The 26,039-nt window shown below is 37.7% G+C and overlaps 1 protein-coding gene and 1 long non-coding RNA gene across 2 annotated transcripts in view; one reads left to right on the top strand and one right to left on the bottom strand.

The window, feature by feature from the left end:
- LOC109080741 (CD82 antigen-like) overlaps positions 1 to 9,833 on the top strand; it is a 30,058-nt gene extending 20,225 nt beyond the window's left edge. The window contains exons 4-9 of the mRNA XM_042743926.1: positions 883 to 1,007; positions 3,689 to 3,763; positions 6,358 to 6,456; positions 6,750 to 6,932; positions 7,646 to 7,729; positions 8,105 to 9,833. Coding sequence (XP_042599860.1) covers positions 883 to 1,007; positions 3,689 to 3,763; positions 6,358 to 6,456; positions 6,750 to 6,932; positions 7,646 to 7,729; positions 8,105 to 8,182 — 644 coding nt within the window. The 3' untranslated portion in view covers positions 8,183 to 9,833. The remainder of the gene's footprint in view (positions 1 to 882; positions 1,008 to 3,688; positions 3,764 to 6,357; positions 6,457 to 6,749; positions 6,933 to 7,645; positions 7,730 to 8,104) is intronic.
- A 5,014-nt stretch (positions 9,834 to 14,847) lies between these two features.
- Positions 14,848 to 15,528, bottom strand: LOC109080745. Its single transcript, XR_002016134.2, has 3 exons — positions 15,369 to 15,528; positions 15,084 to 15,262; positions 14,848 to 14,955 (listed from the first exon to the last, which is right to left on the bottom strand). It is a non-coding gene; the product is annotated as an uncharacterized LOC109080745 (long non-coding RNA).
- Positions 15,529 to 26,039: the final 10,511 nt, after the last annotated feature.

Genomic DNA, 26,039 nt, shown 5'->3' with positions numbered 1-26,039 from the left:
CACGTGGTTATAGAGGACTCGATGGCTCTGTAGAGCCACAAGCCGAATCTCTTTGCCCTCTTTATTTATTAAAGAATCTTCAAGAACAACCACAAGCAGCCAAACTCATTTCCGCTGTGAACTGCAGGAGGTTTGTTGTCTGTTTTGTGCAGACTATACTTTCTGATCTCTTGACTGCTAATTTCAGATCTTTAATTACTCAAACGGTACTGATTTGTATGAAGCTAAGGAAAGCAAGAACAGCTTTTTACCCATGTAAGCAGCACAGCTCCGCACCAACTCCTGTACCACTTTAATAAGGTACTTCGACCTGATGGCAAACATTTCCACATAACGATTATTAAAACCACATTTATATACTGAGAAACTGTAGAAGCCTAGAAGACTTATTGTGTTTTGCCATACTGATAAAGGTGATGAAAGTTGTGATAAAAGTTGGTTTGTTCTTTTACTTGGTCTTGCCAAGTAGAGAAGTGCTATGACATGGTGAATTATTTTCACTTTCTACACCAACACCTTTTTTTTTTTAGACCATATTTTCATGTCAAAGTGAAATCTTCCTCTGCACACATCTGAAATTGAGCTGCAAACCCAGAAGCAAGTCTGTAGCTGCAGAAGAGAAAGAAATGAGTGCTGAAAATCTGCCATGTACCCTCCCCTTTCCTCACAACCTCAGTTTCATTTTCAGCATCTCCTAAATTTAAAATTATGGTTGTTTTCCTAGTGAGGTTTTAATTGTTGTGTTAGATCAAATAATAATAAGATAAACATCTGAAGGTTTTTTTTAATGTACATCTGACGTTTTTTTTAATGTACTTTTTCTATTAAGTTGGCATCGTCAGAGAGTGTGACTATTGTTTTCTGTCTTTGTTGTTTATGCAGATGAGTCTTCCACAACGCTGAAAGTTGGCGCCTACATCTTGATTGGGATTGGATCTCTGTCAATGCTTATGGGCTTCCTGGGCTGCATTGGTGCCATTTATGAGGTCCGCTGCCTGCTTGGACTGGTAAGTGATTTATGGAGTATTTTATTTTATTATTATTATTATTTATTTACGTACATAATATTGGGTCTGACTATTGGGTCATGTTTTGGTCTCTTGGCTATTTTATTTTATTTTGTTTTATTTAATTTCATTTTATTATTTTTATAGTGCCTATTTATTTATATACATATTACTTCTGACTACATCAAAGCCAGCATGTTTTTCTCTATTTTTTTTTTTTTGTTATTTTATTTTTTGTAAGGTGCAAATATATAAATAATATTACTGACTACATTAAAGTTTGATTTTGGTGTAGAGTGGTGTGAAAAATTGTTGGCCCCCTTCCTGATTTCTTATTTTTTTGCATGTTTGTCACACTTTAATGTTTCAGATCATCAAACAAATTTAAATATTAGTAAAAGATTACACAAGTGAACACAACATGCAGTTTTTAAATGAAGGTTTTTATTATTAAGGGAAAACAAAATCCAAAACTACATGCCCCTGTGTGAAGAAGTGTTTGCCCCCTAAACCTAATAACTGGTTGGGCCACACTTAGCTGCAACAACTGCAATCAAGCATTTGTGATAACTTGCGATGAGTCTGTTACAGTGCTCCGGAGGAATTTTGATCCACTCATCTATGCAGAATTGTTGTAATTCAGCCACATTGGAGGCTTTTCGAGCATGAACTGCCTTTTTAAGGTCATGCCACAGCATGGATTCAGGTCAGGACTTTGACTAGGCCACTCCAAAGTCTTCATTTATTTTTCTTCAGCTATTCAGAGGTGGACTTGCTTGTGTGTTTTGGATCATTGTCCTGCTGCAGAACCCAAGTTCACTTCAGCTTGAGGTCACGAACAGATGGCCGGACGTTCTCAATGACAATCCAGCAAGTCTTCCAGGTCCTGAAGCAGCAAAACAGCCCCAGACCATCACATTACCACCACCATATTTTACTGTTGGTATGATGTTCTTTTTCTGAAATGCGGTGATACATTTATGCCAGACGTAATGAGACACACACCTTCCAAAAAGTTCAACTTTTGTCTCATCAGTCCACAGAGTATTTTCCCAAAAGTCTTGGGGATCATCAAGATGTTTTCTGGCAAAACTGAGACGAGCCTTTATGTTCTTTTTGCTCAGCAGTGGTTTTTGTCTTGGAACTCTGCCATGCAGACCATTTTTGCCCAGTCTCTTTCTTATAGTGGAGTCATGAACACTGACATTAACTGAGGCAAGTGAGGCCTGCAGTTCTTTGGATGTTGTTGTGGGGTCTTTTGTGACTTCTTGGATGAGTCGTCGCTGTGCTCTTGGGGTAATAGTGGTTGGCCGGCCACTCCTGGGAAGGTTCTCCACTGTTCCATGTTTTTGCCATTTGTGAATAATGGCTCTCACTGTGGTTCGCTGGAGTCCCAAAGCTTTAGAAATGGATTTATAACCTTTTCCAGACTGATAGATCTCAATTACTTTCTTTCTCATTTGTTTCTGAATTTCTTTGGATCTCGGCATGACGTCTAGCTTTTGAGGATCTTTTGGTCTACTTCAGGCAGGTCCTATTTAAGAGATTTCTTGATTGTGAACAGGTTTGGCAGTAATCAGGTCTGAGTGTGGCTAGAGAAATTGAACTCAGGTGAGAAAAACCACAGTTTTAACAGGGGGGCAAACACTTCTTCACACAGGGCCATGTAGTTTTGGATTTTGTTTTCCCGTAATAATAAAAACCCTCATTTAAAAACTGTATTTTGTTTACTTGTGTTATCTTTGACTAATATTTAAATTTGTTTCATGATCTGAAACATTAAAGTGTGACAAACATGCAAAAAAATAAGAAATCAGGAAGTGGGCCACACTTTTTCACACCACTGTATGTGTGTGTGTGTGTGTGTGTGTGTGTTACTGCTAACTACATCAATGCCAAACTGTTTTGGGCTCTGTGCTATTATTTTTATTTTATTTTGCCTATATATATATATATATATATATATATATATATATATATATATACACACACATCAGCTGCTGACTACAACAAAGCTAGCTGTTTCTGTTCTCTTGGCTATTAATATAAATGATATTTGGCATCTAACCATTTTCAGTTGTAGCAAAACTTGCATTATGTGTTAATAGCTTGAGGTTTGACACTTTATATTTTTTAAGCACAACTTCATTGAGCACTGGACCATTCACAGAAGCTGTCAGGCAGAGAGGTGCTGCTACGCTGCAGTAATCACAGTCACAACAAGCCCAGAGCGTCTGCTGAGGGAGCTTCAGAAAATGCTTCCTCATTAGCATGATAAAGAGTTAGTTTGAAATGGCTCTCTGAGGTTAATGCTGCTGGATTTACTGAGCTGGAGTGACAGGGATAAGCCACTGAGATTTAGGGGATGTCCATGCAAGAAGTGGGGGCCATATTAGTACCCGCTAGATCACTAGATAAGCTTAGCGGTCAGCAAGGGTCTTTGTTAAACTGTTTGACCCATTTAGAAAATAAAGTTAACTAGCTGTCACCCTTTTCATGTTCTTTATGTAATCAAGCATTGTTGAAAGTCTGTTAACATGTCTAATAAACATGTGATCATGTTTGTCTGTACTTCTTATGACTATAAGATATCAATTAAAGGATATTTAAAGGATATTTTCACTTTTATTTGAGTTTCCAGTAATTGTCAGTGAACTGACTGTTCTGTCGTCTGTTTGCAGTACTTCACCTGCCTCATCCTCATCCTCATTGCCCAGGTGACGGCCGCTGTCATCATCTACTTCCAGAGAGACCTGGTAGGTGTATGGTTCAGAGTTATTTGAGTGCTATTTATAAACCATTTTAGTATTTATTAATATTTCAGAAATTATTATTATTATTATTTTTATTTTTGGGGTCTTCTGCCTTTATAATTATAGGACAGTTAGTTGACAGGAAACAATGGGGGGTGCAACAGCGCTGTTTGTTGGTGTGCTGCTGAGTCTAGTATATATTTATTAAATGATGACAGTTTGAATTTTTTGGGGTGAACTATCACTTTAAATAGCCTCAGTATAATTACTGTATAGTTACTGTTTGTTAGCTAGTAGTGTAGCTAATAAATGTAACAAAGCTAAAAAAGAAGAAGCGGTTTAAAATTCTTCTGAAAACTTCTGTTCTGATTTAGTTTATTTGGAAGCACCACTTTTAATATGTAAATATTTTGTACATTTCTCCTAAATGACCCAGAAGTATGAAGTGTTTTGCTGGTAACATGTTTTTTTTTTCTGATGTTTGCATATCACGGCTTTGTTTAAAAAGTATGTTTTGTGCAATGCCTTACAAGCTTGCAAAACTTTTTTTTTTAGAAACTGGGATTTTAAATTAAGTAGCCGAAGGAAGATTCACGCATTCACTGCTGTTATTCTACTTCCTAATTCATTTAAACTGAGGAAGTGGAACTCATTCGCTTTCCGTTGCACAACAGTCATCTTCTGGCACAAGATGCTGTGTGTTGAAGTGAGATGTTTCCGTAAGTAACAAAACAGGTGTTGTCTTTGATGTGGGGGATTCTACAGCCCTACCTGTTTTAACTCTTGTTGACAACAGCGCCCTCTTTAAGAACAAAATGAAAATGAACAAAGATTTCACACCAAAGATGATTAAAAAACAACAGGACTTGCACTTTATCTCATCAGCCTTTCTGTAGTATTAGGAAGGATGTATATATCCTCTAATGCAGGACTTTAACTCAACTGTGCGTAGTCAGCCTATCTTAAACCAGTTTTAGTTAAGTAACCCCAGCAATAAGCACATGCTTAATGCTCAGCTTAAGTTGCTGGGTTTAGTTAGTTCTCTATATGCTTCACCACAGAGCATGCTGACTGCTTTACTTAGAACAAGGCGAGGTTCACAACAGTCTCTTACACCCTCTGTGCATATGCTGTGTTTTGCTGTTTTAGTTTATCTTTGCCGGAGCCCCCTCAGTGCAGTGTACTTCACCAGCCCTCCTACACATGCATGAACTTCATAGATGTTCTCAAGATAATGTTCACTTGAACAACACAGATTTGCTGTTGCAAGGTTTTTGAAATGTTAAGAATGGTTTTTAAATAGTTTGTGCTGGTTTTGTCAGTTAAATGACAATCAGAAGGAGGTTTAAATACTTTTAAGCAAGGAGACATTAAAGGAGTCATATGATGCTTTTTTAAAGATCATTATTTTGTGTATTTGGTGTAACAGAATACGTTGACATGCTTTAATGTTCAAAAAACACATTATTTTTCAAATACTGTACATTATTGTTGGTCCTGTATGCCACCTCTCTCAAACGCTTCTTTATTTAATATTTAAATATGAAAAACATTTATATACGAACATAGAAAACAAGGATTTTAAATTTGAAATGATATTTCACAGTATTTTTGCTACACCCTTGGTGATTCCAAAATATTAAAAAGTCAGAAACACTTTACAATAAAGTTGAACTTAACATTCTATAGTGCCTTAGCTAGTCTCAGCCTCAGACGTCAGGCCCACGGACCGTTGGCTAAACGTCTGATGCATATGGGATACAAAAGTGGAGTCGGAGTCGGATTGGTTGAACTCTACAGGATTTCTGGGAGTTGTGATTGTCGCGTTCTTTAACGTTCCGCTTGGAAACAAAGATACCGTGACGGCAAACCCCCTCACGAAAGAAGAAAGCCTTGTGTTTACAGCTGTGTTGATGAGCGCTTATCAGGATCAACTAAACACTGGGTTTTCAAAAGTATGTGAAATATTTAAAGTTCGCGGCATAGAATCTTTAAAATACGTCCGAGAGTTTTACACAACTGTTTAACTGTTATTGTGGTGACATTTCCACGCTTCGAAACGTGACACTGAACGAAACAAACTGTGATTGGTTGTTTGACATGTCGGTCAAACGGCCTCATGGGCGGGGCTTGGCCAATGAAAGCTGCCATGGATTCCAGACCTTCAGCCGTCAGTCTGAAGGTCTGGCTACGCGAAACTATGCCTTAGCTAACATGAACGAACAATGAGCAGCAATTATTAATCTTTGTTAACGTTAGTAAAAATGAAATTGTTTGTTCATGTTAATTCACAGTGCATTAACTAACTCTGGATTTTAATAATGTACTAGTAAATGTTGAAACTAACATAAACTAAATTTAACAAATCCTGTAAATTTGCCAATGCTGCAGAAGTATTTTATGCAAAAATATTTGAATATATATAAATATATAAATGGTAGTGTATGAATATTTAATTAGTTTCAAGCATTTAAGAATGTTGATTGTTGTTGAAATCTCAGATAACAGTTAGTGTTATAACAGTGAGTGGTTTTCAGTTGACAACAAAGTGTAAATCACAGATGCATCCTAACATGTCTCCATGTGCTTATTTTTAGCTGAAACATGAGATGTCCACTATTGTGAACACGGTTCTGGTGAACTACACCGGTTATAACAAGACATCTGAGCAAGCCTGGGACTACCTCCAGAGAACGGTGAGCTTTTCCTTCAGCTATTGTCTGCCATTTCCTCCCTCACTGACTTTTTCCATCATTCCCGCAGTCTCTTACAGTGAACTTACAGTAATATCTGACGCGCATCTCAGAAATGTCAGACGATTATGTTTCTAGGACTTTTCTCGTGTTTTTTTTCTCTTGTTTAACAAGCAGCTTTTTTTCAGGTGATTTTCATCTAGGTTTTCTGCAACAATGTGTCTAGATTTTTATGTTGTCGTTGTTTATACTGTAATATAAAATTCTTTCCTGCTTTTTTCCCCTCTCTCTCACAGATGAAGTGCTGTGGTTGGACTGGACCGTCTAACTGGACAGAGAATCTGGTGATAAAGAGTCAAAAGAACAGTTCTCAGATTCTATATCCATGTTCCTGCAGAAATGAATCCATCAGTGGCACATATATAAAAGAAACAGGCCTGTGTCCGTCTTTGTCCAATGATTGGCCTGTCTTCACTACGGTACACACATACAGCATATTCCTATATTAAAGGATAGTTAATGCTCATTCATTCACCCTCGTATCATTCAGAACCTGTTAGAGTGTTGCTATCTAAAGAATTTTGTTGACCATTGATTTCCATTCCATGGATAAAAAAAGGGAGACATTTCTCAAAATATCTTTTATGTAACCTGGTGTTTGTGTTCCATATCTCCATCTGTGCCGCATTCTCTCTCTCCTTCCATTTGCTTTTAGCACAACATATGGGTTTCCTTTGTGGACTGGATATCAGCTTTTCTCAGCCTGCAAACCATTCACTCCATGCCAATATTTCCAAGTTCCCATTCAAGCATTTGCCACTTTATTTTTGCCTTTATATTTGCATATTTGCCTATGAACTGGACTATAGACCAGGCCACTTACATTTAAAGGGCGATACTGAATACTTTCCCAACACTTTAATTCATTTGAAAACGGTATAATATTTGTAGGATTTACCCAGTCTCATTGTTTGAATAAGTGAACAAAGAATTTACTGTAAATCAAAATGTTTCCTGTAAACTGGACCACTGAGGGTTCTAGACTTTCACTCTCTTTCCCCTAGTTAGAGTTTGGCTTGTTCTGTTTGTCTCTTCTGATGTTATCTTTGGACAGCTCTGTCTGTTCAGGATCATTTCCAAACCCTGCATATCTTTTTTTAATTATTTTTTCCTCTCTATTCCCTGTGTCCAGGGTTGTGTATCTAGTGTGGAGGACTGGCTCCTAAGGAACTGTGGAGTTATTCTGGGAGTCTGTGTTGCGATAGCAGTGACTGAGGTAAATCTAAAAGCGTGCCATGTAAAATGCATTCCAAGTTCAAGGTTATTCCCTACTCACTTCATTTTCACAACCATGGTATGCTTTTTTTTTTTTTTTTTTTTTTAAAAATGACCAAAACCCAAATATTTTTTTGCATAAACTGTTTTACTTATACTCAGCTATATTAATTTTGAGTAAAATTTAATTTAAATGATTAAAAAAAAAGAAAAAAATTATCCACATTTTTATTGGGTTTGATTTATGTCTTTGAAAGAAGTCTCTTTGTGCATTTCTCTGCATGTGTGTGCACGTGCACGTGTGTGTGTGTGTGTGTGTATGTGAGCGAGAGAAGGAGAACCAGATTATGATCACTGTCTTCTCTGCTTACTTCAGCTTTTAGGGATGATCCTTTCCATGTGCCTCTGCAAAAGTGTCCAACAGGAGGATTACACCAAAGTACCCAAATACTGAGAGCAAACCCCCTTTCAGTGACTCAGTCACACATCAGAAAACACCAGTGTTACCGCCTCTCCACACCAGCAACAACAACTGGAACAAAGCAGACCAGACGACATCCGATCACCCACCCACCCACACACACACACACACACACACGTTCTTCACTTTATTATCCCCATGTTTAAGATCAGCGTTTTCCGTTGAGAATTCTTTTATCTTTTTCTTTTAAAGAAACTAGTGATCTTTTTCTTGTTAGTGCTCTGCAGGGTCTGAATAGCTTTATGTAAGGTTTCTCTCGTGTGTATAGATACATATACTGTACACTGACTGTTGCATTTATGCTTTATATTGTTAGTCGAATCTGAGAGCACTTTAGTGAATAGAGAGTTTGAAAAGGCAAAGAGCTATTAGCTACTTTTAAAATATTTTTATAATCTAGAGGGGAAAATCAACACTTTTTTTTTTTTTTTTTTACCTATTATCATTTTTTATTTGTATGAGAATTGTGTACTTTCAGTTCAGTTATGTGTATATAAATACGATTGACACACTTCAGTGAGGTTTATTCTTACTGAAGAACTACATCCTAGTTACGGCAGCACTTAATGATGGCTTTTCTGTATGTGAGTGAAGTGTTATTAGCCGGGGCTGGGTCACTCAGGGCGGAGGCAGGTGTGGTGTGGGTAAAGATGGCTGCGGTTGAGGAATGCTAGGGCAAATGACAAGTCTGAGGCTAGAACGGCGTAGTGTAGCCTTTCTTGTGGTTTACATGTGAGTCGGCCTGCGTCGCTCTGTGGATCAGGGTGTGTATGTGGATTTAGGTTGGGCACGTATCCCACAGATCCTTGCTGTGCTGGTGTGGGTAAAACGGCTGTTGAATTAAATCTGTAACAGGCATCAGATACAGACCAGCTTCAGCTGTAGCCTGCAGCACCACAGCAAATTCCACAGACGTAACATCTGTCTTCCTGTTACTGACCCATTTCAGCTAAACCAAAAGAGGTCTTGTGTGATGAAGTTATGTGAGACTTTTTAATCTTTGCGTTTCGTCTATGGTTTTATTTCGAGTGAAGTTGATGTAAACAATGTCAGCTTTTTGAGTTAAGTAAGCCTGGTGTTGTTTATATCAGTATTTGTTCTCTGGGCCGTGTTAGTGTTAGTTCAGAAAAGAAGCAATCGAAGCTTCTTCTTAAGAAGATAAGAGAAAAGAATGATCAAGTCGTGTCTGTAAGGCTGTTTCCAAACACTTTGCTTTTCGATAAGAAATCTTTCTAGCTCTGTCCTTTAAAACAAACTGCCATTTGTATGGTAATGTGATAGACCTAGAAGAGACAGAGAAATTAGTCATTTCTCTTTATGATTTTTCACATTTCAAGATTATGAATACTTTTTATGCCTTTTTTGTATTTTGTTAAGAAGCTGTCTCCTAGAACTCTAGTTTAGATACTGAAAGTATTTTTTTCAGAAATTGACCAATATTTGTATAACTGTATTTCCGAGGTAAAGTGAAGATGAAGGGCTTTTTTCCTACATTATTATACTAGATTTTCTGTTTAAGTGGGAATCCATGTTTATGTAGTAAGTTTTTCCAGAGACTTAAGTAGTACAAAACATGTCTATGCAATAGCTATAAGTTGGATTAAAAGAAAACTTGGACACAGTATGTGTGATTTCCTTTGTGATTTGTCATTGAGTGGGTGTCTTTTAATCTTTGATCATTTCAGTCTCAATGTAACGTCATGAGAGACCAAACTTTCTTTCTTTCTCCTAGAGATTATCTTCCTTCCATTAAATAGTTAATTGTAATGAAATGCCTTTTTTTGTTACTGAATAGAATCTCTTATGTTCACCAAGGCTACATTTATTTGATTAGAAATACAGTAAATACTTAACATTTTTCATATATTCTTTTAAAATATATTTTAAAAATGTATTTCTGTGATGGAAAAGCTGTATGTTCAACCGTTTCTAGTGTCATGTTTTTTTTGTGTGTGTGAAAATTTTCTGAGGATTCTTTGATTATTTTTGGTGTCAATATAGAAGTCTTTACAGTCACTTTTGATTGATTTAACGCATCATTGCTGAATAAGAAGTATTAACTTCTTACAGTATTAAAGTCCTGCTGGCTCCAAACGTTTATATGCCATAGGAAGTTTATACAACAATTTTATTAGCCTAATTCTTGCTGTTGAGACTGCATTGAAAGTTGTAACCTGAGGAGGGCGCTATTGGTTAACATGAGATCTCTAAGTGAGGTTTCTAATTGCTGACACCCCAGTTAGAGAATAACCTTTAGAAAGTACTAGTACAGTACGTTAATATTCTACTTCTATCATAAAGTTCATGCTATTTCATGTCGAAAAGGAGAGCAAGAAGTTCTACATTTCATCATTCTTATCTTTTATCTCAAAAGATATTTTAATAATTACAGACAATATACGGAATCTTTAATTCCTCTTATGTATTTATAATTAAAGGGTTGTGCATTATGAATGTTATTTGTGGCTAATGATATATTCTCATATCCCCACAAGAGGTCTATCGTTATTCTCATTGAAGTCCAGTTGTCTGTTCTAATAGCAGGAAAAGAATGTGGTCTGAAAGACGATGGAAATCTTGAAAATGCCTCGTATGAACCTCTGCGGTCCCACAGAGAGACATGAAGAAGGAGGACAAGTGACCTCAGAACCACTGCCAGGAAATCTGGCTCTGTAGTTACATTGACAGCATCTGAATACGAGCTGGAGGTTTGCTTTTGCATATGATCTAAATCCATGACCCAAATTGTTATTCAGTTCCATACCCAATAAATTATTTATTTATTTCTTCCTCAACTATGTGCAAATCTGCATTGCTTTTCAAATGATTTGTACACTCACAGGATGTTACATATACGACCTACATTCTACAGCAAATGATTAATATTTAATCTAATATGGTGACATTTTTAGCTATTAGTTATGGAACCCCCATATGTGATGAATAGAGGCTGGAAAGTAACTGCTTTGACTCATCAGCAGCAGAATCTGGAAGTTGGCTCATAAAGTTTATGTGTCCTCTTCTTGTGCTTTCCTGGAAATGGTTTTACTAATCCACAGCACAGTCACCTCCACCTGAGGGCCTCTTCCTCATCCTGCTGGACTTCCTGTTTTCCATTGTTGGCTCCCTAGCATACTTGATTCATATTGTATGTAGAGCTCTAGTCAATGACACAGTGATAATCAAGCCAAAGCTGAGCCTTGACTGTCAGTGAACTTTAATGCTTGCACAACAATGACATCTTGAGATCATATGGGTACTTTGTAACAAACACAGTTGATCATTTCCTTTTTTGGAACATATTTGGCACATGTTTGAGCAAAATTTCACAATTTAAGAATTGACTACCTTTCATTTAGACTTCTATAGTCATGAAACATAAGCGAAATTGGCTTACTATAAGCTAAACTTGTAACGGTATCGCAATATACACAATATTTTCAAACTTTACATCAGCAAAAACATTGATAGAGATTGTTATCACTAATGTTTGATGTATCACCCAGCCTTAAAACATATAAATATATTTACAGTAAGGACAGCATACTATAAATAGGGACACAAGAGGCTTAAACTCACGAAAAACATATAATGTTGTCTCGTTATCATTAACCTGAATAAAGTGATATAGCATAGTCAGCGTTAATCAATGCACGTTCTGCGTTAATATTTAGCAGAAATTGGTTCAAATATAGCCTAGTGCAGTGGTTCTCAAACCTCTCCATGAAGTAGCCCCAGCACTGCACACTCCCGCATCTATTACACCTGGTTCAACTCATCAGCTCATTAGTGGAGACTACAAGACCTGAAGTGGGTGTGTCAGATATAGGAAGACATAACAACACGTGCAGTGCTGGAGGAACTTCATGGAGAGGTTTGAGAACCCCTGGCCTAGTGAAACTGCTGGTTCCTGCTTGAATCCGTACAAATTTATTAGGTGTGTTGTGTTCGACTTCGCAGACGATCGGTCGGTGTATGACATCATGGTCCAGCGAGAGCGAATACAAAACAGACCGCTCCCAATCGCTCTTCTTCGATGTACACTGATTGGTCTGCGCGGCGCCGCTACAAGGCGAACACACCCTGCTATTGTTTATGAAAAATGTGAGCTGATGGAGTTTATTTACTTTATGCGCATTATTGGCTGCTTTATTAATATAACTGCGTTTACGTTACGTCATTGCGTGATTATGTAAAGAAACAGTTCGCGGAAAAGAATCGGATTTCCCCATTGAGGGATTAATAATAATATTGTAAATAGTGTTTATTTTCTTTACAGACCTATCGTTTCACTTCATAAGACCTCAATGTGGGTACAGGAGACATGGATAGGCTATTCATTTTGTTTGTCAAAAACGGGCAGCCGTCGCCTTGTATTTTATTCAAGGACGGTTTCAGCTTAAAAAAATCTTTACTGTTCTGAAAAGTCACCTCCATCTTGGATGGCTTGAGGGTGAGTAAATTAACTGCAAATTTTACCTTTTGGGTGAACTATCCATTTACCTGCAACAACTACATCTGCAAAGACAATGAAATACAAAGTGCTGGTAAGAATACGCAGTGAATTATCGTTGTGAATCGCAACATTCTCTACGTTATTCGACCATTATAAAACAGTTTAAAACTTTTTTTTATTGATTAGTGTTGAAAACAAACAAGCAATTGAATCTAATTAAATATTTTAATTGACTGATTATAAATGGAACTAAACGTTACAGATTTCATAATCCTTAATTTTACAGTAAAATGAAACCCTAACTTGTTGGTGACAAGTGCTGGTAGGACAAACAGTCGACAGCTAGCTATGATGTACTGTATGCCTCAAACTTTACCCGTATACATGTACTCTCACATAAATAAATAAATATATTAATAGCTAAAGTCATACTGGTTGTTCGTATATTGTCAGCATAAGTGTAAATAATCCTATCGCCTCCTCTAAACTGCTAAATGTCGACTATATTGCATTAAGGTACTATCACCATTAAAAATATGAATTTCTGTTCAACAATGTATATCGTGATAGGTACTCCACAAATAAAACTGAATTGACTTCAAATAGACAGCAGTGGTTTTAATGATTAACACTTGAAGCAAAAATATGCACATAACAGAGCTTCTGTTTTACAACAATCATTATTAATAAGATAATATTATTATAATATTCACCCACCATAAAAAACATCTATGTGTTGTATTAAATACATTTTTAATGACTAGTATTTATGTGATCTTTTGCATATGTTTAGAACCGATTTCATAAGTGATTATAATATAATATAATGCCAGGAACATCAGGCCAATCTGCTGCTGTCGAGAATCAGGTTGTTTGTCTTTGTCTTGCCTCTCAGCTGAGATTGTCCACTATGGGTGATCGTATAGCTGTGAAGTACCAGTGATGTAGCTCAGCTCTCAGCATCACTGATGCACACAAGCCCTCAATCTCAAGCTGCAAACCATGTGAGGGACCCTAACCCATCTGTTTAAAACCAACCACTCTAAACATCCTAACAACCATGAAGCAATGCATGAAAGATGAATCAGAGAAGTCCAACAACTGCTCAGAAACACGTTAACAATCGTTTAGAAAGCTTGACAATGCACAGGAAAACCACCCAAAACATCCTGGCAACCATGTAGCAACGCAATAAAATCTGCTTTAATCAACCTAGGAACCGGATACTTTATCAACTCACTGATAATCACCAAAAACATCCCAACAACCACACAACACTGGGCTAAAAATGTAATCTAAAAAAATAAAACTTACTCTAAATATTAAAACATTCTACAAACTATAAATTTACTCTATGTAAAATATATACAGTATTTACATATGTAGGTCCCGCTGTGCAGTGCTCCGGGTGACACTGTTGTGACTCAGTGTCTGGGCTTCTTTCTTCTGGGTTCTTCAGGCATGGGCTCTTCAATGATGTTCACATGGAATCATGGAGCGACGCTTCTGCTGGTTGTAGAGAAGCTCTCAGTGATCAGGACATATCCATCAGGCTGCTCTTCTTCCAGGAGTAAAGGGCATTGAGAGTCTCCCAAAGGTTCTGCTTGATCTTCAGTCCCAGTTCAAGGTTGTTGGGATGTTGCTGACCACTGCGTGTCTTTCTCATGGGCTCTTCCGCAGAGCAGTAGATGTCCTGGTATCTCTGCACACTGCAGCAGGGATGGAGATGGTCTTTTCCGGCAGACACAGAGAAGCCGCTGACGAGACTGAGACTGCTGGACAGATGTCTGGAAGGACAGCAGCATTCTTCAGGTATCGCTCTTCCAAACCTTTGGGTCTTCAAGCTTTCACGGAGATGCAGCTGTAAGAGTGATCTAACCTGATTACAAGTTCCAACTGTAAAAGCTCACAGGGGTCTTGAATGGAAGAGACACCCTCCACCAAGAATCCTCTCAGGTGTGTTGGAAGAGTCCTGGTTCTTCTCAGGCAACACTGCTCCATGCTAATGAATCAATAACTAAGAAGCTGTTCACAAATTAGACAAATTGTGGAGACTTTCCAAACTGTGGAGTTGTGAAGAGTTTGTTGCATGTTTGATGAGGCTTCAGGGACAGTTGTGTTGATTTCAGTCACTTAAGCTGCTGTACTGGCATAAAATGTTGAAGCTCGTTTAAATGTAAACAACAAGTTATATCAGTCCTATATTTTGCTTTCGCATTACCATTGTATTCCAGTATGGGTCTCTTCTGTGGATTAGGCTTTAGACAAGCACAGATCATCTGGCAGCATTCTGTGCAAAATGGCAAAAAAAAACAAAAAACGACTGAATATTAGTTTAAACTTACACCTGTTCTCTTTGTTAGCACAGGTCTTATTTGTATGATTTATAAAATTGTCCTTCTTTGATGAAGATCTCACCTTGTGACAGGCTGAGTCTGGTCCAGAGGTTCACACTGTTCATGTTCCATTCATAGGCTGTAGGATGTTCCTCAGACACCATTTTTTACAGGAGAGGAACCCTAGTGTCCACACTGTCATCAGCTTTGCGTGGTATGTGGCCTTCATGTTGAACTCTGGAGGACAGTACGCTCTTGTTCCTGCCAGACAGTGATATTGTCTAATGTTTAATAGATTACCACTGCATGTTGACTATTATATAGGATGCATTTCTGTGAGATAATCAAAGCAATTCCCAACACATACCATGAAAACTTTGAAGGCTGCACCCAAAGTCAATCAGTTTCACCTCCATGGTGTCCCAGTTCACCAGCAGGTTCTCCAAATTAATGTCCTGATGGAAGACACCGCACACACGGCAAATGTTAGCAGCATCAGTGACCAGTGGTCCCCTCATCAAGGCTTCCAACGTGGAGCTCTATGAAACCAAACAAATACATGCAAAGCAAGGGCCACTCCATTACCATGATATAATGGATGGTGTGTGTCGTCCTGCTAGTCCAGCAGTTTAATGATCTGAGGAACAATGGGGCACTTATTGGCCAAGAGTGTCAGGCCAATCTCCATGGGGAGGCGTTTGAGATGACCAGGCTAAAAGAAAGAAGATAGGCTTGTTTGAGATGCATTGGTGCTGCGCAGACCGTTCTGCATATGATATCAAAGTTCCACAAGAGCGATTGGAGAGCAGACGACTCTTTATGCTTTTGAATTGCTCTCGCGGTACTTTGATGTCATACACCGATCGGTCTGCGCAGCACCAATGCATCTCTAACAAGCCTAGCTTGACTCTTCGATGGAGTTGGTTTCTCAAATAAGACTTAGTACACAAATTCAAACAGTTAGCCAACTGAAATGTCATTTATAGTCTGTGATTAACATGAATATAAGATTACATAGAGAGAACAGGCCTACTCACCACTCTGATATTTGGCATGTTTGGAGTCTTTCACAGCCACCTGATCAACAAAACGGAGAATTAACAATTTGCATGTGCACAGAGGTCATATAATTCCAGCCATGAATCCTGAACAGATATGCAGTTTTGTAGATTTAAATATATATATATATATATATATATATATATATATATATATATTATATATATATATATATAATATATATATATATATATATATTGACAGCTTGCATCCTCGTATGTTTAATAATTGTATTATTTAAAAATATTTAATAATTATCATATTTAGTGTATTTAATTAATATACAAATGATTCAAATTGTGTATGTATACAAATTTAAACGTGTATACGTATTATTTATATACAGTCTACTCATGTCGTGTCTTTCTCTGCTTGTGTGTAGATAGCTGTTTTCTTCGTCATTTTTGTAGCAGCTGTTGATATCAGTAATAACATAATAAGTGATGCTCTACACTCTGCTGTCAGATGTTTTATTCACTGAAGGGAGATTGATGACAAGTTTCTGATACAGTCTTCAAGTATGCAGTTGAATGTGATTTAATATTTTAATTGACTGATTATAAATTAAAACTAAACCTTTACAGATTTCATAGTCCTCAAGTGACAACTATTATATAATGTATGCCTGTATGTCAAACTTTATCTGTATACATTTACTTACATTGCGCAATATATACTAATAGCAAATGTCATACTGGTTACTCATTTATATCATCACCAAGTGCAAATTGGGTTGTTTGTCTTTGTCTTGCCTCTTAGCTGAGATTGTCCTCTATGGGTGATCCTAGCTGTGAAGTATCAGTGATGTAGCTCAGCTCTCAGTATTTACATATGTAGGTCCCTCTGTGCAGTGCTCCGGGTGACACTGTTGTGACTCAGTGTCTGGGCTTCTTTCTTCTGGGTTCCTCAGGCATGGGCTCTTCAATGATGTTCACATGGAATCATGGAGCGACGCTTCTGATGGTTGTAGAGAAGCTCTCAGTGATCAGGACATATCCATCAGGCTGCTCTTCTTCCAGGAGTAAAGGGCATTGAGAGTCTCCCAAAGGTTCTGCTTGATCTTCAGTCCCAGTTCAAGGTTGTTGGGACATTGCTGACCACTGCGTGTCTTTCTCATGGGCTCTTCCGCAGAGCAGTAGATGTCCTGGTATCTCTGCACACTACAGCAGGGATGGAGACTTACTTTTTGGATTCAAATTAGACCATTCTCCCTTTTTATAACTGACTTTAAAAAGTTATCATCAGCCTTCAAAAAAAATAAAAAATAAATAAAATAAATAGGTGACTAACTTTTTAAGCATAAACCGCAACCAGCCCCTGGTTCTTCTCAGACAATTCTACTCCATGCTAATGAATCAAGAATAACTTAACAAATTAGACAAATTGCGGAGACTTACCAAATTGATGAGGCTAATTTTAATGTAAACAACAATTGATATCAGCAGTAAGCAAATCAAAGTCATTTCACTCAACAGCGATCTTTGAAATGTCTCTCGGCGTGCAAGTGCAGCTCCTGGGGAAACATCAAATTCTTCAAAACTGTTCGCCAAGCTACGATTAAATTTCATATTTGAAATCACCAATGAAATCTGACAACAATAGTCTCATGATTTTTTTTTTGTTTTTTACTTTCTTTTTTTTTCAAATAGCGTTAAAAAGCTTATTTTTCAGGCTAAACCAGTCAGTGCGCATGCACAGTTTACCGGGCGTTTACACCGTTGGCTGCGAGAGACTAAGTGGCTGGAAGTCATTCATTTTCAAGCTCAATTAAGTTCAAGCTCAAACCGGTGCACGACGTTTTGCTGGGGTTTCCGGGTTTAACGACTTTTTTTCTGGAAACGGTGTGCAACGGGGTTTGAGCATAGACTGTAAAAAAATATGGACGTAGTGTCCGTGACGTCACCCATAGACTCCTCAATAGCGGTTTTGAAGCTCAAAGTGTGCAGAGCGGGCCGTCACCATCTTGGCAGCGCGTCACCGCGCGACTCTCCCGGAAAATCGAGAATGGCAAAAAGGCGGGAGCTGGTTGCTGAAGCCACGCCCACGCTAGCACGACGGCATTGTCAGCAGCGGCAATCCACCTGTCACTCAAGTGGCCACGCCCTTAATTATGCAGAACTTTAAGGCTTAATATAATTTAAACAGATGAGTTATAAAAAAAATTCACCCCCCTCACAGTTGTCATGAAGAGCAAAATTAGCAATATAGACCAAAATCATTTTTTGAACCAGGCTGTAAACATGTTTTTTGCTGCTGTAAAGTTGGGCATTTTAACATGGGGAGTCTATGGGACTGACTCCCTTCTGCAGCCAGCCACAAGCGGCCAGTCGATGAATTGCAGTTTTAGTCACTTCCTTATTGGCTTCACGAGAGAGAGCGGGAGGTTGCCGCTCGGGTTTGAGATAGGTTTTCTCTTGTTTGGTGGGTGTGTCAAAAATGTCAGCCCAATCAGAAGCAACATGTACATAAACCACGCGGTATTAAAGAAACAGCTGGCACAATGTAATTAACATCAAAATAAATCCACAAGAGCAAGTATATTGTTTGCACATGTTTATTTACATTAAAGTTAAAATAACTGAAATAATAAGAGCACATCTGGAATTTTTTTTTTAAGTCTATCTAAATATAATTTAGTAATTGCAATGTCTTCTGGTCAATATCCTTTCCTTAGGAAGGTGTGCTAGACTCTGATTAATTTAACATAAAAATACTATACATATTTATATATTTTGCTATTTTATTGTGGAGCGACACTTTTATAAACTTTTCTATACTCCTTCGATTATATAATTGTAAATGGTACAATATCATAGCACAACAACAGTGATCAGCAATAATGATAAGCCGAATACTCACAATAAAAATAATAAGGTCATATAGATCATAACACAGTCTGGGAGGTAAGATGTGGATTATCCTTCACCTGAAATGTTTGTCTTCTTATCCTGAAATGTGAGGCAAATGTTGGATCACAATAATTAGGAACCACATTCCACAAGTCCCTTCACTCAAACTGGGATGTGTGGGCAGTGACTGTAACATTGAGCGTATTCTGCAGTATTAAACATATTTATACCGATTACATTTATACCGATTGTGCTCTGATTGGCCAGCTATCCAGTGCTTTGTGATTGGCCGAATGCCTCAAGCGTGTGATGGAAATGTTACACCCTTTAACATACTGTGATGCCGTGTCCTAGTCAGAACACCGACGTTACAAGACAAAAACTTTAAAACCCATTACAAACGAACCATTCATTGCATTCAGTGGGGACGTAATTATGGATTATAATGACTTATACTGTGTTTTTACGCGTTGCGTTGCATCGCGCCACGTAAACATAAAACCATGTCTCCATTTGTGATCGTAGAAACGACAAACAACAAGCTCTACTCTGCACCAGCGGTTCTCAATTCCAGTCCTCGCGCCCCCCAGCTCTGCATATTTTGCATGTCTCTCTTTGTAAACACACCTGATTCAGATAATCAGCTCGTTAGAAGTGAGCTCCATTCATGAACTGTGTTCCCATTGACATGGTCTCTACACAGTGTTCATTGTTCCCTACTCCCTGAGGAGGCGAAATCTGTTGAAGTTTAACATTACCTCACTTCGGAACATTCATTGACGGATTTGCAATGTGCAACGTCTTCACACATGGACAAATGTGACATCATATACCTCTGTAAATAAATACAATTTAAATTCACCTCTCACACACTTCAATGCACTTTGAATGGAACATATACATTCGCTTCGAACTGGAATCATGGCAGAATATCCAGTGATGTCCACTTTACAGGGTACTTACGTTCGAGTAGAACAAACGTTTGAAGCGATAAGAGAAACGTACAAAATGTGCAGAGCAGTGTAGTGCTCTACACTGTTCAAAAGTCGCGTTTGAATCATCAGTGGCAAATCCTTTACATATGTAAATGTACTTACAGTCTTCTCTCCCAGGATCAGGAAACAGTCCTCCATAAAATGTGCTGCACACTGAATATTTGGGTTGAAGTGTTCTGGAACAGTGTTGTAAATACAACTTAACCACTGATTTCTAGTTGTGTCCTCTTTTGGAAGGCCAAACAAAGTAGTTTTGCTTTTATAACGAAACAGCGTCTCCACAACATGGCGCCAGTGGCAACAGCAAGAATAAAAGGTTACGCCTTCTTTTGCGTGAACATTTGGGCGGCGTTATGCAAATCTTCCCACACAGTGACGTAGACATGTGGGGACGTGTTAGAACGAGCCATTTTAGAAGGGCGTGGACAAGTCTTAACTTTTATAAAGAATATCTCTTTGGGTTTGAGACTTTAGTCTTTGTAACTTTACAGATCTTCTTTATGCACCAAGAGCTTGTAACACTCCAAAGAGAAAGGAAAACTTGAAATCGCATCATATGACCCCTTTAAACATAAGATGCATAGTATGTACATATTAATTTATATTTCTCTGTACTTGTAATTTCAGTGTATTTAAAAAATGTTACTCAAATAATATTTCACAAAATAACTATTTTACTGTATTTTCAAACAAATGACTGCAGCCTTGGTAAGCATAAGACACTTCTTTCAAAAATATAAAAAATCTTAACAATCCCCAAACATTCGAATGGTAGTTTAATTAAAAATTATATAATTTGAATATGTAGTTTTATAGGTGACATTTAAAAAAAAAATTTTTGGCTTCTTTTTTTGTCCATTTTTCACTCTATTTTTTATTCGTATTAGAATACCATATCTGAATTCTGTTTACTACAATATCTTAATTTGAATTCAAAAATTAAATTGGAATTTAAAAGCATTGATTCAGATTAATTCTAAATGGCTCACTGATTCCAAAGAGCACAAATAATTACTGTGAAAACAGCAAGAGAAGAACTGCATTGAGTGAACAGCACAGGAAAGACCAAGAGATTTCCATTGCTAAAACAAATAGGAAGATCCTTCACAAGGCACATGTTTATAATAGGCCATATTAAGTGATGGTCAAGGCCATTGGGATGTACTTTCCGGCTAAAGGGTCTCTGGTTTTGCAGTATCTCCACAGTTTTTGAGTCAGGCATTAAATAAGCTGACTCTGCTGATAACTCTGAAACGAATGCTCACGTTTCCTCTATAAAGTAGGTGAAAGAATTTGTTGAATCAGGAGTTTTTCCTCACATTTTTTCCCCCCTGTGGTTTGAATGTAAATGCAGAGTCTGTACTGCTACTTTATCACCGTTCAGCCACAGCACAATTTCTCTACTGTGTAGCAGATAACATGATTAGCATTACTTTTGCATACCTGCACATTATCACTTGTGACCAATGTGTTGTGCACATCCGGTCCTGTGCACTGGTTCACCATTTACCAAATCCTGACAGGGGTCATTTATTTTGCCTATTTAATGGTTACTCATTTTATCCTCTTTTTTTTTTTTTTTGAATCTCATCTGTCCTCTGCCTGTCTGAACTCATTTTGTTGATGGACATGTGGGGGAGGAGAGTGGGAGAGTTTGAAAAAAGAGTTTACCTGATCGGTGTGTGTGTGTGTGTGTGTGTGTGTGTGTGTGTGTGTGTGTGTGTGTGTGTGTGTGCGTGTGCGTGTGCACTCTAGAAGACTGTTAAGATGCTCATTAATTCAATAACTGAGCTTGTTATTTAAAGATGATAGCCTAAGGTCACTGATGCAGAGAAATGTGTTCAGTAACATTTATTGGTTACTTCATTTATAAAAATCATTTACTCTTCCTCGTATCTATCAAAACCTCTGTGACTTTCTATTTTCCATAGAACAGAAAAGGGAAAATATTTTGCAGAATGTCCAAGCTTCTCATTTCCATACAATGAAAGTGAATGGGGACTATTTCCAGGCAAGATTTTTAATGGATAATGACTTGTCAGTGAGAAGAATGAAAGTCATGCAGGTTTGAACCACCACGGTTCTGAAATGACAGAATTAAAGGATAAAAATAATGACAGTATTTTAATTTTGAGATGAACTATTCTTTTATTCAATGCTATTTTCTGCAGAAAATGTGTATGATATAATGTGTATAATGTAATACGATATGGTATCTGATCCGTATTCTTTTATTCTCTTTCTGTCATTTAAAAAAATGTCTTATTCACACACAGCTGCAAATGATCAAATTAATCCAGATAAACCTGTCATTCCTTGCTGGTATTGGGCCAAGCCGGTCAAATTTGAAGCTTTATTAGCTGTGATGAAATATTTTCGTTGGCTAAAAGCAATTGGATTTCATTTTTCTCCCTATGCTAAGCAGATGTCATCTCTCTCTGTTTATTCACAGCAGACTCATTTGCTATCTAATGTATGCATATTGTATGCTCCCTCGTGGCAGTTTTGCTATCATTAGTTCACAATACACACTACCCACACTAACAACATTTTTCAATCCAAAGTCTTTAGAATAATATGATTACCCATTAGCCCGTTGTTTTAGTCTGAGACATGAGGAGGAACACAGAAGAAAGATATGGAACAAAAGAATAAAGAGATGAGCCGAACATTAATGAAGTATAATAAAGGATTTTTTTTTGCTATATAATAAAATGACATTCTGTCAGTTTTATCACACCTTGCTCCACCTAAAACATCATCATTACATTTTTTGCTATTGTTGTTAGCGCTCATCTCACTTTTAGAGATGAGATGCAGAACTCCACAGTCCGGTTCTCATTATTGCTTGAGACAGCATTTTCTTCATATTTTGCACTCCATCACGAACAATGGTGGCTCTGGGTACTGTGGCCTTTCGCTTATCATTTTTGCAGCAATGGCCAACAATGGCGAAATGTCAGTGGGGAACTTTAGACCACTTTGCTTTGTGTGAAGATGTAAAGCGATTACATGCTAATGATATAAACAATAGTTTCCAATTCAATTTCAGTGCCACAACTGAGCTTTGTTTTGCATTCGAGACATCTCATTATCTCATAATCCATGCTATAGCTCTTATTTTGTTGCTGTATACTGATATTAGAGCAGATGACTAATGATAATGATTGACATGATTGAGTTTTGAAGAGAACATGCAATAGTGTTTCTAAAGGATGTAATACACTGCACAGGGCAATTTTGCCAGTGTTTACAGTCTGTAAGAGTTTAACGAAAGTCAGAGGTATACATACATTTCAAAACACTCATTTCAAAGCATTTTCTGTCTACACTTTTCTAGCACAATCATTTTTTTTAGCAAAACATCTCACCACTTACAGGTTGCACTCAATTGACATTCTGTGTATGATCTAAAACGCAATCGCCATCACGTTTTGCCGCTGGACAGCAAATATTCTTTACAAGGATGCAATATGAAGATTGTTCAATTTATAATATTCTAAAATTATAAATATATAAATTTCTATATTATAAACATAAGTATATGTTGATAAAATATCTATCACATAAGTAAACATGCATCATCGTTTTCGGATACTGTACGTGTTTCGAATGAATCCATTAGGGGTAGCGTATTCAAAAGTCTAGTTTTTTCTCAGTTTGGACTGGAGGCCTAATTGTGGAGAAAAATATGTGTTTTCAAATGTATCCGGATATAGACCGCAGATTTTGGACGTCTGGAGTTGACAGATTTCACAGAACATCATGTAGTGTATGATGGACACATTCTTATTCAGCTTCAGATTATGAATCAATCCAGTTAGAGAATATCAGACATGTTTGATATTTTGAGCCACGTATTGTTTTCATTTGTCATGCATCTCCTAGAAACAAGGAACCGAGTTTGTTGTCTTCAGAACAACTTGAATGTCTGATAGTGCGATCCTCAGTTGTTTAGTGAATGATGCCTTGTTTTTTTTCTGTAATCATTTAGTCATTCAAATCAGCATAGTGTTTCAGCATAGTATATGAGGCATAGTGTTTCAAAATATGTTCCGATTTTAAAAGTCGTGTAGTGTATTTGAGCTTTAAATGATGTTCAATTGTGTCTACATTGCTTAAATCCCAAAGGAAGAACCCAGGCAAAGGTTAAGGCTCCACCATCAGTATCAAGTGCAACAGCCTGCATGCAAAACAGCCACTTTCCCTGGGAGATTTAATCAAGTCTCTTAATAAAAGGAATTCAAAATTTATGCATTAGTGCTGGCACAGTCTAAATGAAAATGAGGGAAGACAAGGAGGCGGGGAGGAAGCTCGCTGCTCTGCTTGTGGCGAATATTCCTGGAGACTGATTAGAGAAGCAGTGATAGCTAATGATATTCATTGGCACAAAAATGAAGCCTTTGGTGCGCCACGTCTCTTCATGTCCCACATCTGACTCTCCAGACTCTTTATGAACTGGCAAAAATATTTTGTTCAGAGCCGGCTCTGTTCACGTGGGGCTTAGTTCTTCTGTTCATCATGATGATGTTGCTTGTTCAGGGGTGCCAAGAAATCATACGTGTCCCTTTAGCACTTGCCTGCTGCAAAGCACCCTGGGATTTTAGCTTGCAGCAGCTGTGGTGTGTCAAGTGTGCTGGTGATGAACGTGTCACTACTGTCGGAGTCCCTCTGTGTGTGTTACTGCTTACAGATGTATCAGTTCTCTCAGAAGATGCTCTTTACTGCAACAGTCCACAAAACTCATAATGATCACCAGAGTACTCAAATAACAATCAACTACGTGTGTTGAGTGCAAACTTCTTTGGCTGTGTTCAGAATAAAATAATAGCTTACTGCATTATGTAATAATAAATAGTAATGTACTAAATTGTTGCCACCATCACCTTAACCTGTGAAAGTCTGCTGAAATAATGAGTTAAGGAGGAGATGTTAAACACAGCTATTACTGGCTGATTATTTTTATATTATCTAATTAATTCATCACACTGCAAATCTAAAGTCAAGTCAGGTGCATTGCATTATGGGATACTGTTCTGTTCAGTGTGACCCAGGTCACTTGGGTAATCTATGCATACAGAAAATTAGCATATTGTGCACACAGCATACATACACACTCTCAACTGCAGCAACAGTAGAAATATGTTAATATCCATTACTGAACATATCCATTGTCTTTATGAAGAGTTATATATAGGATGAAATTGGGAAAAATTGGGTCACTTTTTGCCATTCATTTCAATGACAAAAAGTGGCCCAATTTACCTGAATTCACCAGGGGCTCATAGTCTGTGACTAGCAGTGAATATTCCAATAGTCTTTTTGGGGACAACTGTTAATGAGATGAGATGGAGGAGTTCTAAAAGGGGCTTCTAAAAGTGTAACATGATGAGGGAAAAAGGACACGTTTATTTTTATGTTAAGTTTAGGTATGATCTAAAACATGGCCATATAGAATAAGGCATTAATATGTGCTTTATAAGTATAATACTAATAAACAGCAAGTAGTGAGAATTGCTCCCTAAAATAAAGTGTTAAATCCCCCCACCCTTTTTTTTTTGGTTGTGTATTGATTACTACCAGGGCTAATAACTGAATCATAACTGAATCTGAGCATGTTAATGACAACATCAATGAGCTAGTTTGTTGAGGTCAGTAGTGACCTCGCTCAGGAAGTAATCGGTGACCTCACCATAATTCATTTTGATTAAATCACCTGTGACCTCATTGATAGACCCCTTGGACCCATCTGTGATCTTATACCGAAGACCTCAACAGTAATTTTTTGATGGCCTCAATGTTTAGTTAGTTACATCATCACTGAACTTTCTACTGACCTCAGTGAGTAGATGAGTAGACCAATGTATTCTCGTAGCTTTGTAAAATTACTGCTGAACCCCTGATGTCACATGGACTGTTTTACTGATGTCCTTGCTACGTTTCTGAGTTCCTGCTGGTGCATGACAATGCCCAGCCTCATGTGATGAGAGTATGCAGGCAGTTCCTGGAGGATGAAGAATTTGATACCATTGAATGGCCCCCACGCTCGCCTGACCTAAATCCAATAAAACACCTCTGGGACATTATGTTTCGGTCCATCCTGGTCCAGATCTGGGAGGAAATACCCCAGGACAC

This window comes from Cyprinus carpio, chromosome B18 (genome assembly GCF_018340385.1).
Source record: "Cyprinus carpio isolate SPL01 chromosome B18, ASM1834038v1, whole genome shotgun sequence".
Taxonomy (NCBI): Eukaryota; Metazoa; Chordata; class Actinopteri; order Cypriniformes; family Cyprinidae; genus Cyprinus; species Cyprinus carpio.
Note: the sequence above shows the minus strand (reverse complement) of the source record. Positions and strands in the feature narration are given on the sequence as shown.